Raw genomic sequence first — 15,809 nt, 5'->3', positions numbered from 1 at the left:
TGCCTTAGGATGAGTGTGTGTCTGGGGGACTTTCTAAAGGAAGTGACAACAAAGCTGGTATTGGAGATTTCTGGTGTGGGCAGGGGTATCAGATTATACTCTAGCTTTTTTCTTTCGGTTAGGGACAAAACACATAGTGTCTGGCCTTCTGGAAGCCTCAGGACTGATATTAGTAAAAGGGAAGCAGTAGCCACTTAGCAATGGGGGTGAGTCTACTCCAACTTCCAGGAATCCCTTCCACGACCACCTTGCAGGGCCAGAGGGATGTACTGGCGGTAAATAAATGCAGTAAATGCAGAAGAGGTCAGCCCACCGAGCTTGCAGATAGATTGCTTAGTGCAAGGCGCATGGGAGCCGGGAGAACTGGAATGAGCAGTGGTGATACGTGGATTTGCCAGACTGTGAAATGAGACTGAGGAACAGGGATTGGCCGTTTTGCCCAGGTCAGTATTCTACAGACCTGCATATTTGCACCTCTTCTGATAAGTGCTTGGCCTGCACTCAACAAGTGATTATTGCCAGGTAATCACAGGCTCCCAGGCCGGGCTCTTTGGGCTGAGCAGTACAAGAGTATCTTCTCTCTGGGCAAAAACACAGGACATGAGAAACCTGAATGCGTGCAAGTTTCCCACCAGCCCTCCGGAGGAAACCCTTTATCAAGGATGATCATATGCAAGTTGCAAAAACAAGAGGGGTTTCCTGCTGTGGGGTGATTTAACCTGGGCGAGGCCTGGTGCTTTATGTGCATTCTCTCCTTTATCCCGCATAACTTGTTGAAGGAGGTGCCATTAGGATCTCTTTTTCAGGTGAAGTAACTTGTCCAAGGGCACATATCTCATACATGAAAGAGCTGGGATCTGAACCCAACGAGCCTAGACCCAGAGGCCCTGCTCCATGGATGTTATGAGAAATTTCTAGAGTGATGGTAGCCCACCCAGCCCTGCCCCTAACCACACATCCCTTTTGTTTTGTGTCTCTAGACTCCCTTCATTTACGGTGCACGCTCTATGTTTTTCCCCTGTGATCGCCTTGGAGATAAAGGGATTTTTGAAAAGGTGAAATCAAAGTCTTTAGACCAAAGACTTTTTAATGTTCTTGATTCTTAAATTGTAGTATTCTATGGTCTGATGTGAACAACATGTTTGAGAAAAAGAAGACTGAGAAGGTGTTTGGAATAGCTTTGGTGCGCTTGGAAAGTTAGGAGCCACCTACTGACCTGGGAAGTCTAGTTCATTCTGGCTTTGCTTGGGGGATCTGAGAAGTGACTATTTCTTTACTTCCCCTTGAGAGTGTTTATCACATGCCTGTGTGATAAGACCTCCATAAGAGTCCCCAAACCATGGGGTTCAAAGAGCTTTGGAGTTGGTTTGGAGGGGGGACCCTGCTTCTCCTTCTCTCTCTGCAGCCCCCACCCCCGTTCGCTCACTCATGTGCTCACTCTCTCTTTCTCTCTCGCATAAATTTTAAAAATAAATTAATTAAAAGACTGGAAGCCAGGAGGCCATTGCAGGAGTCTGGGGGAAGAGATGTCAGTTGGGGCTAAGGTGCTGGTGGTGGAGAGGAAAAGTGGATGGATTCAAGAGCTAAGAGTGTAAGATGTAAAATACGCACAACTCAGAACTTGACTGGATAGGAATGTTAAAAATATCTTCCTGACTCTTTTCTTGAATCCTTTATTTCTTACCTGTTGGCGCTCATTCTAATGAAAGGGACATGATTTCCTCCTCTTTCCTTCCACTAGCAATAATGCTACCATATAACATAGCTGGGCATTTGCTGTGAGTACTGTTCCCAGTTCCACACCTTGCTTCCTTGAATCTTGACCACAGCCCTGTGAGGTGGGCACTATTACCATCCTTATTTTAGAGCTGAAGGAATGAGGAATACAGAGGGCAAGTAACCTCTCCAGGTTGGCACAAGGTCCCATGTGGTGAGTGCAGGAGTTGGGCTCATTTTCTCACATGGTCCAGCCCAGTTCCTTGGAACCTCCAAGGGGATGACTGCAGCTGACCTCTGAGTTCCCCCCACCCCACCCCGCCCTCTCTCTTCCCACTCATTTTCACCACACAACCAGGCAGGTCTTTCCATAACTCTGTTTCCAGCCTTCTGCTTTCTTTTGTGTTTTTGATAAAATTCTCAAGTGTCTGATTTCAGGGCTCTTTATAATCTGACCCACTCTGCCAATCCAACCTGCTTTCTTGCTTTTGCAGAAGAATTTAATAAAGGTATGCCTTTATATCATTTTAGCTGTTCATGTAATGTAGCTATCTTACCAGTCTGCAATTTGGTTTGAGTTGGGAGTTGCCAATTTATAAGATAATATAGTTAATGCTAGGAGTTCTTTCAGAATCTTACCAAAAAGCAATGGCATTCTTTTCATTCATTTTGAGTGTTTTTCCCCTGACGTAAGAGATCTCTGTGATTATAGGCCCCAACACTTGAGGAGCCAACATCTAGGCAAAGATGTACCTAGAAAGAGACTATTTGCAACAGTTATTTTGAGGGAGCCCATAGAAACTTAGTAATTTTAAGTACATGAGAGGGTAGTTAAAATTTAAAGTCAAAGATTGCCCTTTGATAATAAAATTAGGAAAAGTAAGCCTGTCATTAATGTATCGGCCTTTTGAGGTACCTGGATAATACAGTTGAGTTGTTGGAGTCCCCCAGTTCCCTATAAAACCTGATCTGTCATATCTGTGAATGTGGTCGGGGTGAGGAAAGGGGAGGTGTTGCCTGTTGAAGGGAAAGGTCCCAGTTGGTCAGCTCACCTGATCTCTGAACTCTCTTCGGACTGGTCATTTGGTTCTTCTCTCCCCAGCCTGATACCAGAAAGGCAGTAACCTGGGCTGGGTGCACATTGTCTAGGTGCCCCTGTATTAGTGATATTCTAGCTTTTATAGTAAGCTTAGAACACAGACAGTGGTTTCTCTCAGTTCTCCCCAGGATGATACATAACCACTGTTATTCTAGATGCCGAGGAGAGAAGCAAACTCATTGCCTACAGTGGATGCGTTGGTGTATTAGGGTTTAATCTTCTCGTAGATCCTGGGATCAGAAAGGCTGTGACCTGAATCAGCCTCCCAGAGATGAGGCAGCCCTGTGGACTGAGAGCATCCCACTTGGCAGGGGCTAAAAACAGCTTTCCCCCAGACATAGCTGCCCTGGAGGCTCAGTAGGCAGCACTGCCCATGCCTCCTCCTGGGGACCCCCTCCCTGTGGTAACTGAGCACCAGTTACAGCTTCACACTTTCCTGAACTCTGAGGTCTTCTCGGGGTCTCTAGCATGTCCTTGACATTTTAGAGCATTTCACCCAAGAACTTCACAGGCCCCCAGGTTTGCGGTCGCCTCTAGTGCACATGCAGCCCCTTGCAGAATGGGTAAGTATGAGCAAAGCAGGACTGGACACTCGCTCCCCAGATAGTGACATGTTTCCTCATTCAGGCCTCATGGTTTGCACACTTCAGACTTTTGCTATAGCAAAAGCATAAATTATTGCAGATGATGCACTTTTAGGGAGGCCGGGAAATAGTCAAAGTGAGAATTAAAATCTGAGATGCCTCGGGGTCACATGGATAGCTTTTCTTTTTCCCCTTAAAATGGATGCTTTATTGTTTATTTGGAAATTTTTCAAGCTACATGTCATTGCTTTGTCTCAGCCTCTCCTCACGCTGCCTCACCCCACCCTGCCCCTCAGGACTCCATCCACCAAATCCATGTAGTCAGCTCTGTGTGTCTCTGGATGGCGTATGCCCTGAGGGCCCAGGTAGAGGAAGTCACTGACTGTTCCTGCTCTGTGTGCCCCATTGAAGGGCACTGTGAGGGCTCACTGTACTTTTCTTTTGCTTGCAGGACACATTTAGCATCACTACCAAGACAGCCTCTCTGGATATATTTCTGCCAGATGGAAGGAATATTCCAGTCGAAATTCTAACATCAGACACTGCTGAAAGAGTCCTGGAGGTAAACTTTGTCGAAACTCCAGAACCAAATTTAGGAATCATTCTGTTTAAAGGCAGGGACTAGGATAAAGTTACCTTCCAGAAGCTTCCTGCCTATCTTTTTTATTCTGGATGACATATCTGTTGAGATGCTGGGATTTTCTGGGAGACGGACCAAGGAATCTGAGCTACAGCCAGTCCTCAAGAGCGTCTTTGGTTTTACTCTCCTGTGGACATCAACTTCCCAGACATCTTTTAGACCCTCCCCAAGGCTGCTGTCAGTCACCTGGGACTCAGCCAAGGTTGTACCCTGGAAATGTGCCAAGTGCTTTATTATGGGATGCCTCATAGTTGGGAGCAGGAAAGGGAGTGGAATCCAGATGAGGCTGAAACAGGCAGTACCCAGGTAGGTGGTGACAGGTCCTGTTAGAGAGTGACAGAGGAATGCTGAAAAGGCTTTGAGTTGTCCTTCCTCCCCCAACCGGGAAAACCCCTGAAACCAACAACCTAGCAGGTCTAACTCTGGGTCCAGTGGGTCCAGACCTGAATTCTAGTTGGTTCTGTGAAGAGTCTGACTCTTCACAGAGAGGACAAGACCCAGAGACTACCCTACCCATCTTTCGATGGCAGCCGTTACCAGCTCTGTCCCTGGGGCTTCTCCTCCCTCCCCTGGGTGCCAAGAAGACACTGGCTTCTCACATCCACACACTGTTCCTAGGCCCTTTTCCTTTGGAGGGTTTTAGTTCTAATCTTCCAGAGAAGTATATGAGGGAAATATAAAGTTATAACAAGGTGGAGGTCAGGAAGTTTCTAGGGTCTTCCAAGGACAGAATATTCTTGCGCTAGGGAGTTGGTACCTGATACCTTCTGGGCAGGAAACAATTCCTCCCTGTTGGGTTCCCAGCTCTCAGGCCCACTTTTACCTGAGACCGTGGCGTGGGTGGACGGCCTCTCCCGGCATCATGGCTTTTCTTACTAGCCTGGGATTTGAAGCTGGCCCATGCCTTCTTGGTCTCCAAAGAGCAGTTTTGTCCCCAGACTAGGAAATATCCTTTCTCTAGGGTCTTGGCTCTGCCCAAAAAGTGATCGTTTTGGACCTTCCTTCCTACGATAGTCACTGCACACTACCTTTTCTTGGCTCCTGTACCGTTGTCCTGTTGAAATAGCAGCCACCTCATCGCTGAGGCCCTCCATGAAGAAGTTACCCCAGGGTGCCCTTCCTTAACCAACCCCCGCCCCCCCCCCAAATCCTACTGACCTCCAAGTGTCCCAAGTCTCTCTCCTAACAATTCCCATCTCCATTTTCTCCATTTTCTCCTCTCCATCCTCATACCCTCATTTTGAGCCTTTATTTCTCAACTAGATTTCTCTAGCAGCCCCCAAAAGTAGTCCTGGCTTGCAGTCTCTCCAGTCTTCTATACTGACCTCCAGAATGACCTTTCTAAAAAACATCAGAGGCCCTGGACACTTCATGCCTGAGGGGATTTATTTAAAAAAAAAAAAAAGTAAAACAAAAAATCCTCTCAAATACAAAAACACTCTTCCCTAAATTGTCCCCCAGAGGACCTGCAGAGCGGGAGACTGACACATCAGTGAAAGAGAAGGACAGTAATAGGGCAGAGGCCATAGACCCAGATGCCTCCAGGGCCAGGCCTGTAACGCAGGGGTGCCAATGAGGGATGTGAGATAATTCTGGAACAGGGCGGGGGTCGGGCATGGAAAACAGGAGAGCCCCTGCCGTGCCTGACAGCTTCATTATTGACATGTTTGTCACATCCTGGCTCACTGGGCTGTTGAGACATATGTGCCGCTGAAGTTGGCTGCTGGTGGGAGTTTGGGGTCTCTACTTCCCTGGGGTCAGGGCAAGAGCTGGATTCAAATGATGGCACTGCCACGTCATAACTGTGTGGGTCTGGGTAAGTGGCTTACCCTTTCAAGACCGTGTCCAAGTATTATAGAAATAGCCCATGTTCCATCAACAGTGGTGGTTATGGTTATTTCTCAGTATGGGTATTATTATTGATAATAACAATTATTGGAGGGAGTGTTGAGTCGCTATTGAGTAGGGTAGTAAGCCTAGGGTTCCGCAATGCCATCTATTTTGCCCAGTTCCTCTTGTAACTAATAGGATGGATTTAAGGAGGTGCATTTGTTGTCTCAGAAAAATATACTTTCCCTCTTCCAATCTCACTGACTCGTGAGAAATTCACACCCCTGACACTGACAACATTAACATCAGGGAAGTTCACCTGGAGGTTCCACCCTCCAAGCCACGGAGTTTCTATTAAAAGTAAAATGAGCCCTCGGCCAGGCAGACAGGTGAATTCTCCAGCAGCTGGGAATCTCTCCAGCTTGCATAGAAATGTAAGTTCAATTTTGTAACTGAAAACCATTGTTTATATCTCCTCAAGCATATGGGCCCCACTCTGCACCTCACCACCATCCTGCTGGGCTCCTTAAAGAACCAGCAACAAGCTAAAATCTCCTTTTGGTTTTTAACACATTTGCGCTGATTTGGTTTTACTGGTGGTGGTTGTGTTTTGAAGTGTCCTTAACATTTGCTAAGAAGAAAATACTGGGTCTCTTTTTGTCGACGTTTACTCCTCTCAAAAGAAGGTATGTGGGTTTATGTCTTTATAAATTACAAAAGGCTTCTCCATTCTCCCCCCCCCCCCCCCTCCCTTATCTGTCCTGACACGAGAGCTTGCTGTTTTCACGGAGTGAGTCAGAGGAGAGAGGAGTCTAATCTAAACGGACGTGGATCACACTCTAGGAAAAGATGTCTTTGCAGCCTGTTACAACCCAGCACACACTCACCCCTGCGCACCCAGGAGTGCTGCGTTTGATTTGGGGTTTTTCCCCTCCCCTGGGCATGGGCATGGGTGAGGTAAATAGAAGGTGAATGAGGACAAGCCTTGAGTGAACGTGTGAAAAGTTCCCAGGCTCCCCTTTATTTTCAAAGCTCTGCCGAAAACACCCCCTCACTTCACCCACCTAATAAGACCGTCTCCTGAGGTAACTTTCAGATCCCTGATAGGAAAAGGACCCCTTTGAGCCTCATATTTGTACAGCTATCCCCTTGGAGCCATGCTTAAAGCATCAGCTCACACATATGGCAGTAAAGGTGAACACTTGAGGGTGCCAGAGGTGGTCTAGTGCTTTTAGGGGGTGCAAGCAAAGAAATCACTCAGGGGCCCAGTCTTCAGTAGGGAGGGTCTGGGTGAGTGAAGAAGGGGAGAGTCTTTGGTAACATGGGCATTCCCGCTGAGGGAATGTGAGTCAGTGTAAGACACAGGGAGCTTCCAGCCTCATGAGCCACTGGCAAAAATGAAACCGTTAGAAGGAAAGCCGTTTGACAGAAAAGCCAGGGAGGAACATGAAATGAAAGCAGCCTGTGCCTGGGATCTGAGGTTCACTGAGCGAACGCCAGACAAATTAGACTTGACCATCACTGGAGATATCAGACAGAAGCAGGCCCAGGGAGTCAAAGACGGCCCATAGCTTGGACGGCCAAGTGGCAGAGCATGTCCCTTTTCCCTGTGTCAGATAAACCAGCCCGTAGGAAGGTCAGCTGGTGTGGGGGCCCCAGCGGCTGACCGCAGAAGGACAGACAGACATGGAGAATGGCTGCTGCCCTCCAGTGGACTGTAAAGACCAAAGTCTCTGGGAGACACATCTGTGTCCGAGATGGGACAACCAGCCTTGGCAGAGGTTGGCTCATGTCCATTGTGCTGGAGCTGATTTTTATTTTCTTCACTCTAATTTGTTTAATTTCTTAATTTTCTAAAACGAGTATGATCACTTTCAGATTCAGAAAAGATTCCTTTTAATGTCAGTAGCCCATCAAAGCCCCTTTTTATCAACATTTATAGGCAGCTTTGAAATTCTGCCCATCACCGTAAGCATGGCGGACGTTCCTAACTTTTCTTGTCTTTGGTTACAGGTGGTGTCACACAGAATTGGACTGAGTCAGGAGCTCTTGGGCTACTTCAGCCTCTTTCTCATTCGGTTTTGCAAAGAGGGCAAACAGTCTGGTAAGGAGAGAAGGAGTGCAGGGCAGCCAGGAGCCGGGGAGGGTTGGTGTGGGTGGGTGCCCAGCTCACAGGATGCAGGAGATACAGCCCAGTGAGGGCCGTGCATGGGCCCTACTACTGTCCCAACCCCTGGAGCAAAAGTGGGGGATGGAAAGTTGTGTCTGTGTTCAGGGTAAGCTGGGGCTGAGCAGAGGTGGCGTGGGGTGCACAGACAGTAGCAAGATGTCAGGTCCTTCTAGCAACTGCACTGCATCACGTGCCTGCCCTGGTCCCAGGCCCAGGGCCCATCTCACCATGACCCTCTCACCCTGGCTGCTGACCACCAGCCGTCCTATAACCTCAAAATGGATAGCTAGACTCCAGGTGTCAGGACATCCCATCACACCATCACTTCTCCTTGTTCGGGAATGTTGGCTGTAAAACATGGATGCTATCGATAAGTTGTCAGATTCTTAAAACTCATGTAATGAGTTAGTGAAAGATGATGGTATGATTCACATGGCTTTCGTGTTTCTTTACAGTGTATGTCTAAGATAGGACAAGTTATTTACTTATAACTGAAGGCAGTTTCCATATGTTCCATATGTTCCCAAGAAGCTACAGAGAGGTGGTTTTGAGTTGGAATTAAGGGGTTTGGGTTGCGACTTGGCCACTGAGATCTGCCTTGGGCTGGCGAAGGTACCAGACCTCTATGAACCTCAGGTTCTTCTTCAGTATCCCAGGGTAAAATACCCCCTACTAAAGGTGTTGATATTTTATGAGGATCAAATGCTACTTATTTTTTTAAGGGAATTTCAGAAACTTAAAAATTGTGTACAAATGCAAAGGAATATTATTGTTGTGGTTATATTCTTTCCAATGTAATGCTTGATTTTCTCATTTCAAAAGCCTCGGTATGTAAACTATATGTGCTGTTTCAACCAGTAGGACTCTCTTTCCCCTTTCTCTAGTCATGAAAAAGTTGGTGGACTTCGAGCTCCCTTATGTGAGTCTTCGAAGCGCTGAAGCAGAAAACTGCAGGGTCGGACTGAGGAAGTGGTAAGCATTTATGGTGACCGGAGGTATTTTGAGGATGTTTTGGATTCCTGTTGAGAATTTGTTGGTCTCACCCTGTCAGCTCCCAACCTAACAGCTAGAGAGGGACCAGGAACATGGGGACAGTTGAGAGGAGAACAATAAAGAAGAGTGAGCGGAGAGTGAACCAGAATATTTGTCCTAAACAGTAAGAGGATGGCTTTCACTGGTCTCCCTTAAGTACTTGAGGGTTCTTGTCCTGGAGATGGTGGCCATGAATGCAAGGCTTGAAAAGCCAGTGCTGTTGGGGTGGGGATGGAAGCAGGAATGCCGAGGGACTGCGGATTGTGAGCTTGCTTTGGAATGGATTATCAGCTGGATTAATTGAAGGAATTGGTTGATGATTCTAAGCAAGTACGATTCATCTGTTGAACCGTGGTATTCCCTGAGGGCAAAGGATGGACTCAGCCAACTTGCCATGAATTTGAACTCTAAAGTATTATTCCGCTCATGTTCCTAGAGGATTCCAACAATAAATGCATATAAGCCAGGGCCAGCCATATCCCTAGATTGATTGAACATCTTTGAAAAAATACTACCCTTTCCCCCAGAAACAGGAAGCCCTAAGGAGAGCGAACAAACAGAAAATAACAAGAAGTACTCCAGGATGCCTGGGTCCTGAGTAGGCTGAACATCTGACTCTTGATTTCAGCTTAAGTCATGGGTGTCAGGGCTGTGAGGCTGAGCCCTGTGTTGGGCTCCATGCTCGGTGGGGAGTCTGCTTGGGATTCTTTCCCTCTGCTCCTCCGCCTATTCCCGTTCATGCGCGCTCTCTCTCTTTCAAATAAATAAATCTTTAAAAATAAATAAATAAATAAATAAGAAGCCCCTCCCCCCCCCCGTATATCCCATAAAGTGTAGACTGCAATGTTTATTACCATGGCTGTACTGGATGTCTTCTTTGGCTCACTGTCTCCCAGCCCAGCTATTTTGTCATCTGATCACAGAAGTTTTAAAGAAAGGCATTTTGTAATCTAGGAATAGTAGCGATCTTGACCTCGTGATGCCTCCCTTAGAGCTCCAGTCTGTGGTTTTGAATTTTGGAAGGATGTTCTGGGCAAGGCTAAAAGTTCATATACTGCTATTCAAAGTATTCTGAGAAACTGTCAAAATCTGTGGCATGGAACCCTGAGAAGGGGAAAAGGAAAAACCTTGAGCAGTTCCAGCTAAGTGTTTCTGGAAGCTGTATAGTATGAAAAGCTAGGCTGAGAATGACTATTCCCGGGGTCAGAGTATGTGAATCTAAATCCCAACTCTCTTGGGTTTGAGTTGAATAATTTTAGCCAGGTTATTCAAGCTCACTAAGCCTCAGTTTCTTTATCTGTAAAATGGGAATAATAATAAGAGTCTACCCCATACGCTTAGTATGAGGGATAAATAAAATCATTTCACATGCTCAATAAATTTTGGTTTTATTTGTTGCTGTTATATTGAGGATAATAATGATAATAGTAATAACAGTAACAACAGAAATCCCTGGGGCTTAGACTGCTTCGCTCATGGGCTCTCCAGAGACCTTGACATCAATGACATGAGGATTCTGTCCCTCATCTTGAAGCCTTCATTGGAAATTGGGCTTTGCCTATGTCTTCATTAAACAGGTATATTCTAGATCATCAGTGCAAGAGAAGATGTCATTCATGTGTCAGCCTCTCGGATCCAGGCAGATTGCCTTTGCCTATGGGAACTGGGAAGAAGAGAGGTCTCACTCCAATTGTTAGAGCTGAGGGTCACGTCGTCTGAGGGGGAGAGCCTGGAGTATGATCCTGAAGGAGCTTTGTCCTCTTTCTAGGAAAAGTCTAACTGAGTAGGAGCAGGGAGGCTGGCTTGGCTGCCATAAACTGTGGGATTCCTGGCAGGTGAAGCATCACAAATGAAGCCTTGCCAGCCTCTGGGGGATTTTTCACTCTCTGTGAATTCTCTGCTGGCATCTCTCTGATTATGATACGGTTCCTTGCAGACCAGAGGGAGCCTGCTCTGGCCTCTCAGAGCCCCAGTGTGGAATGGGTCTGGGGGCTCTCTAGTTCTGATGCAATAGTTCTTCTCTGTCACAGAGAAGAGGGTACGTGTGCTGCGTGGCAAGTCAGCTAAATAGAATATAACGGAGTGCTTCCAGTGCCTCTCCCCACCCCCCAGGAGGAAGGTGATCTTCAAGTCACATTTTCGTCCTTTCCTAGTCTGTGCCAATCCCATTGGTTTGTTAACCATTCATTTCTAAGTGCAGTGATTCTGCTGACGTCTGCCTTCAGATTGGTTTAGACCAGCTGCTGTGGGTCCTTTCCAGACCATCTCTATCCATTCTTAGCAGCTCCTGTGCTTATACAGGAGCTAGGATTTCAGTTTATCCTGGTGAGTCTGGATCCGTTAGACAGACATGGAGCCCTGCCATTTGCAAGTTACTCTGCAAAGGTCCAGAGGGGCAACTCCAAATAGGACGAAGCCCTGACCTCCCTGGTGTCGGGGTCCACATGAGGGAAGCAGTGGTAGGAGGAATTTAGGGTGCTAAAGGATGGAGTGGAAGCCTTGGGGAGTGGGGACCAGAGGATGCCGGAAGAGGCAGGCGAGTCAGGGCTGGAGGCTGGGGAGGCTAGTGGTCTTCCAGGCAGAGGAAAGAACACATGGTTGGAATGTAGAGTGTGAAGGAGGGAGGTAGGTCATAGATGGAGCTGGAAATGAAAGCTAGGTGTCGCATGACGGGCACCTTGGAGAGGAGCAGCATGAATGATCTAACTCCTGGGACCGAGAGTCCAAAGGTTACTCAGGAAAGAGCACTCAGGTTAGAATATAGCGCCTGACCCAGAGGGGCAGGGCTGAGGCTGGCGGCCTGACAAAGGAAGCGGCTTGGGTGGCCTGGGCGTGGGGCAGTGATACAGATGTGGGTACAGGGCTGATGAAGACACTCTACTGTGGGGTGGGGAGAGGGCTTGCACAGTCGGGGACTGAGTGCGAACAGGTTGTGGGCCATTTTCCATCAGCTTTAGCGTTTGGCATCTTTCCTCTCAGGGTCCACCAGGCAAGAGCGCAGAGTGTAAAGAAAGTTGAGGACAGAGAGCTGGAGGGACAAACTAAAAGCTAGGCGAGGAGAGGGGTGTTAGTAAAGGGGGGCTCAGTTTCAAGTGTAGGGGGCCACCACTGCAGAGAGCACTGGCTCCCAGGTGTGCCCACCGGCCATGGCATCTGAATGACCTTAATGCTCTTGAACCACACAGGTACATGGACCCGTCCCTGGACTCCGTGCTGATGGACTGCCCAGCAGCGCTCCAGCTGATCTACATGCAGGTGAGCAGGACCGAGGACTCGCAAAACACCAGATGGTCTTCACCATTTGGGATTGAAAACATTAGGAAAAAATGGGTAATAGTTAAGAATTCTACCTCCAAAGCTAGGAGAGACAAATTCACAGAGACAGGAAGTACAATGGAAGTTATTAGGGGCGAGGGGGCAGGGAGTTATTGTTTAACGGGGACAGCATTTTTGCTGGGACTGCTAAAAAAGTAGGTGTAAGAGAGTGTTGATGGTTTCATGACCTTATGAATGTTTTTAGTGCCCCTGAATTGTACACTTAAAAATGGTTAAGAAGTAGAGCCCCCGGGTGGCTCAGTCAGTTCAGCTCTGCCTTCGGCTCAGGTCATGCTCCTGGAGTCTCAGGATTGAGCCCCACATTGAGCCCCATGTCAGGCTTTCCACACAGGGCTTCCTGCTCAGCAGAGAGCCTGCTTCTCCCTCTGCCCCTCCCCTATGCATGCACACGCGCACACACACACTTTCTCCCTCTCTCTCTAAAATAAACAAATAAACCTTTTTAAAAATGGTTTTAACCATTTTTAAGGATACATTTTAAGGATACCTTTTAAGGATGCATTTTATATATATTTTACCACAGTTAAAAAAATTTTTTAAGAAGCAGAATTTAGAAAGAAGAAAAGTTCTACCTCCATTTTAACAATCTCTCCGAGTTTTCCAGCCAACACTCCATCATCTGGGCCAATTTACCTGAGCCTAGAAATGATGTCCCTGATAATCTAAAGCTACATGTAGTCCCCAAATCTCATTTTAACATCCTCTTCTTTTTCCCTGAGGCGACAAGCATTGTACCTACCCACATGGCCCACTTCAGAGATGTGTAGCCTGTGAAGCAGCACTGGGCCCCGTGCTCAGAAGGGCGCCAAACTTGTTTAAGATTCTGCTGTTGCCATCTTGAAATCCTTAATTTTGGAACAACAGAACCCACGCTTTCATTTTGCATTAGGCCCTTTCAAATTATGTTGTTGGTGCTGCCTACCCCAATGCCCTAAGTGTCCCACCCCCATCCCCCGCCCCAGAAAGTACATTTGGAGTTTGGCCTCCTTTCCTTTCCCAAGTCGGGTGGTAAAGGTTCTGCTAAGCAGAGGGATGGTCAGTGGGTGCTGCCCCTGTGATAGGTCTCCAGTTACGTCCCCAGCCCTACCTTTGTTCCCCTGCCTCACCAGCCCCCTGTCACTACAGACACGATGTTTCTCCACGGAATGAGAATTACCACTTGCACAGAAAGGCAAAGACAGAGTGCCTGGTGGCTCAGTCAGTTAAGCATCCAACCCGTGGTTTCATCTCATGAGATGGACTCGTCAGGCCCCACACTCAACAGGGAGTCTGCTGGAGATTCTCTCTCTCTGCCTCCCCGCCCCCTGTTCACTCTCATTCTAAATGAATCAATGAATTAATGAACCAATGGATAAATAAATAAACAGTTTACAAAAAGGCAAAGACAGAGTGACAGATTTCCCTTTTATATTTATAAAGCAGAAGCTCATCTTTGAAGAAGTGACCACATTTCCATATTATCTTGTAAAGCAACCACTAGGTGCTTTATGTGCTCAGAGAGAGGAAACTTCTGGGAGATTTACTGAGCTGTATGCCAAAGGACTGCCTAGCACAGGCCAAGCAGGGAAGCAAGGCAGGAGAATCACCAAATGCCTCAGAAGAAAGAAGCTGGGAAAGGTCAGCATGGTGGGTCCATGCACCGGGCCCCAAAGTCACAAGGCACGCCACCATTTAACCGGCAGTGGTTTTACTTAGTGTCTCACAAAAACGTGGTACCAGAATCCGTGGTGCCTACAATCTGACAAAGTAAAGCATCACTGACATCTCTGTTTCCCCCACTAGACCACCCGCCTCATGCATTGACCTTGGCTTTTCCATCACAGGTTGGAGCACCTGGGTGTAGGACTGAGCAGACACACAGAGCCCAGAGGCCAGAGTGTTGATAAGGGGTGACCTTCTTATGTGACCTTTTTTTTTTTTTTAAAGATTTTATTTATTTATTTGGGAGAGAAAGACAGAGATAGCGAGCAGGAAAGAGAGAGAGAAGCAGGCTCTCCATTGAGCAGGGAGCCTGATGCAGGGCTCGATCCAGGACCCTGGGATCATGACCTGAGCCGAAAACAAGAGTGAGACGCTTAACGGACTGAGCCACCCAGGGGCCTCTCTCAGGTCACTTTGCAAGAGACCAAGGCAATTTAATAAATCATCTTCACAAAGCTCTTCTAAATTCTAAGGAGGCGAATCAAAATATCACTTATTGAATATTTAATGTTCACTACTGTAGTTTAATGGCTAGAATAGTTTTGAGCTCATTTCTGATCATCCTTTGATCCATGTAATTAAACCCACATGGTGTGCGTTGGAACATAATTTACCATTTTAAATGTTGTCTGAGGCTCACTGCTGTTGTAACCTTGCTATTATTGTGCATTATGAGTTGTGTCTGGTCTATTTGATACCACATCCTTGGTGGAGAAAGCATCACCCAGTTCCACTGTTGTTCTGGTGGGAAACAGTCTTTCTGGCCTGGTTTCCAGGATACATTGTGGGGAAAAGCAGAGGCTGCCAACGTCATTAGAGGAATTTTATCTGTCTTCATCAAGGAGTTATAAACCAGAGAGAAATGCTCTATATTTCCTCTGCTTATAGTTTTGGGGGAAAATGGCTTCATGGAAAGCACACTGAATTCAGTCTCGAAGATGCATTCTCTCCCTTGCTGTGCTGTGGGCTGTTTCTCCGGTATGATCGAGGGCCCGCCACCTTCATTCTTCTGATCCTGATCCAATCTCATCGCTTAACAACGTCCCCCTGTTAAGTGATGAGATTGAAGGAACAGTTTCTAAGTTCTCTCTCAGCTTGAATAGACTATTATCCAAATTGTAGATCTTTGCCTGGCAAAGTCTTCAAAAGATGGTTGCCGATGGTTATAACCGTCTGTGCCATTACCATCAATATTCTCATTGTTTGCTGAATCCACACAGAGGTACCAAGAAGTTGGCCCCTGGGAGTCACAGCCATCATTGTAGCCTCTTTTGGGGAAACTCTTCTCAGCTCCCCTCGAAAGAAAATGTCTCCCTTCCTCTCTGCTCCTGTGGTATTTCGTTTGTACCCATTATGGTCCTTCTCACCCAGCCTTGAAAATACTGCCCACATACATATTTGCCTAACTAGACTCTGAAAGGCCCAGGGCAGAGACTGTCCTGGGAGCTTAGGAGGTGTGAATGTGTGAGAAGCAATCATCCTTTTAAAAAAATTGATGCAGAATGTTCTTAGGAGTTCTTCTGGTAAATAATGGTGCCATCATAATTGCTTTTGATTTTTCCAAAGCAGCTGTGCCTCGTGACATCCTGGGAGCCAAGTGGACTCCCACATTTTTTTTTTTTTCCTTTTTGAAAATTTGAGGAAAAGGAACAAAATGGAAGATTGTATATATAACATTTCTGGATTTTCTCAAAAATATTG

At 46.9% G+C, this 15,809-nt stretch overlaps 1 protein-coding gene across 6 annotated transcripts in view; it reads left to right on the top strand.

Moving 5' to 3' along the window:
- SNX31 (sorting nexin 31) overlaps nucleotides 1-15,809 on the top strand; it is a 65,686-nt gene that overhangs the window by 16,715 nt on the left and 33,162 nt on the right. For all 6 annotated transcript variants that reach the window (XM_059392928.1, XM_059392932.1, XM_059392930.1 and 3 more), the window contains exons 5-8: nucleotides 3,851-3,961; nucleotides 7,883-7,973; nucleotides 8,924-9,011; nucleotides 12,257-12,326. In XM_059392928.1, the coding sequence (XP_059248911.1) occupies nucleotides 3,851-3,961; nucleotides 7,883-7,973; nucleotides 8,924-9,011; nucleotides 12,257-12,326 (360 nt within the window). The remainder of the gene's footprint in view (nucleotides 1-3,850; nucleotides 3,962-7,882; nucleotides 7,974-8,923; nucleotides 9,012-12,256; nucleotides 12,327-15,809) is intronic.

Source organism: Mustela nigripes, chromosome 3, assembly GCF_022355385.1.
Source record: "Mustela nigripes isolate SB6536 chromosome 3, MUSNIG.SB6536, whole genome shotgun sequence".
In the NCBI taxonomy this organism is placed as follows: Eukaryota; Metazoa; Chordata; class Mammalia; order Carnivora; family Mustelidae; genus Mustela; species Mustela nigripes.
Note: the sequence above shows the minus strand (reverse complement) of the source record. Positions and strands in the feature narration are given on the sequence as shown.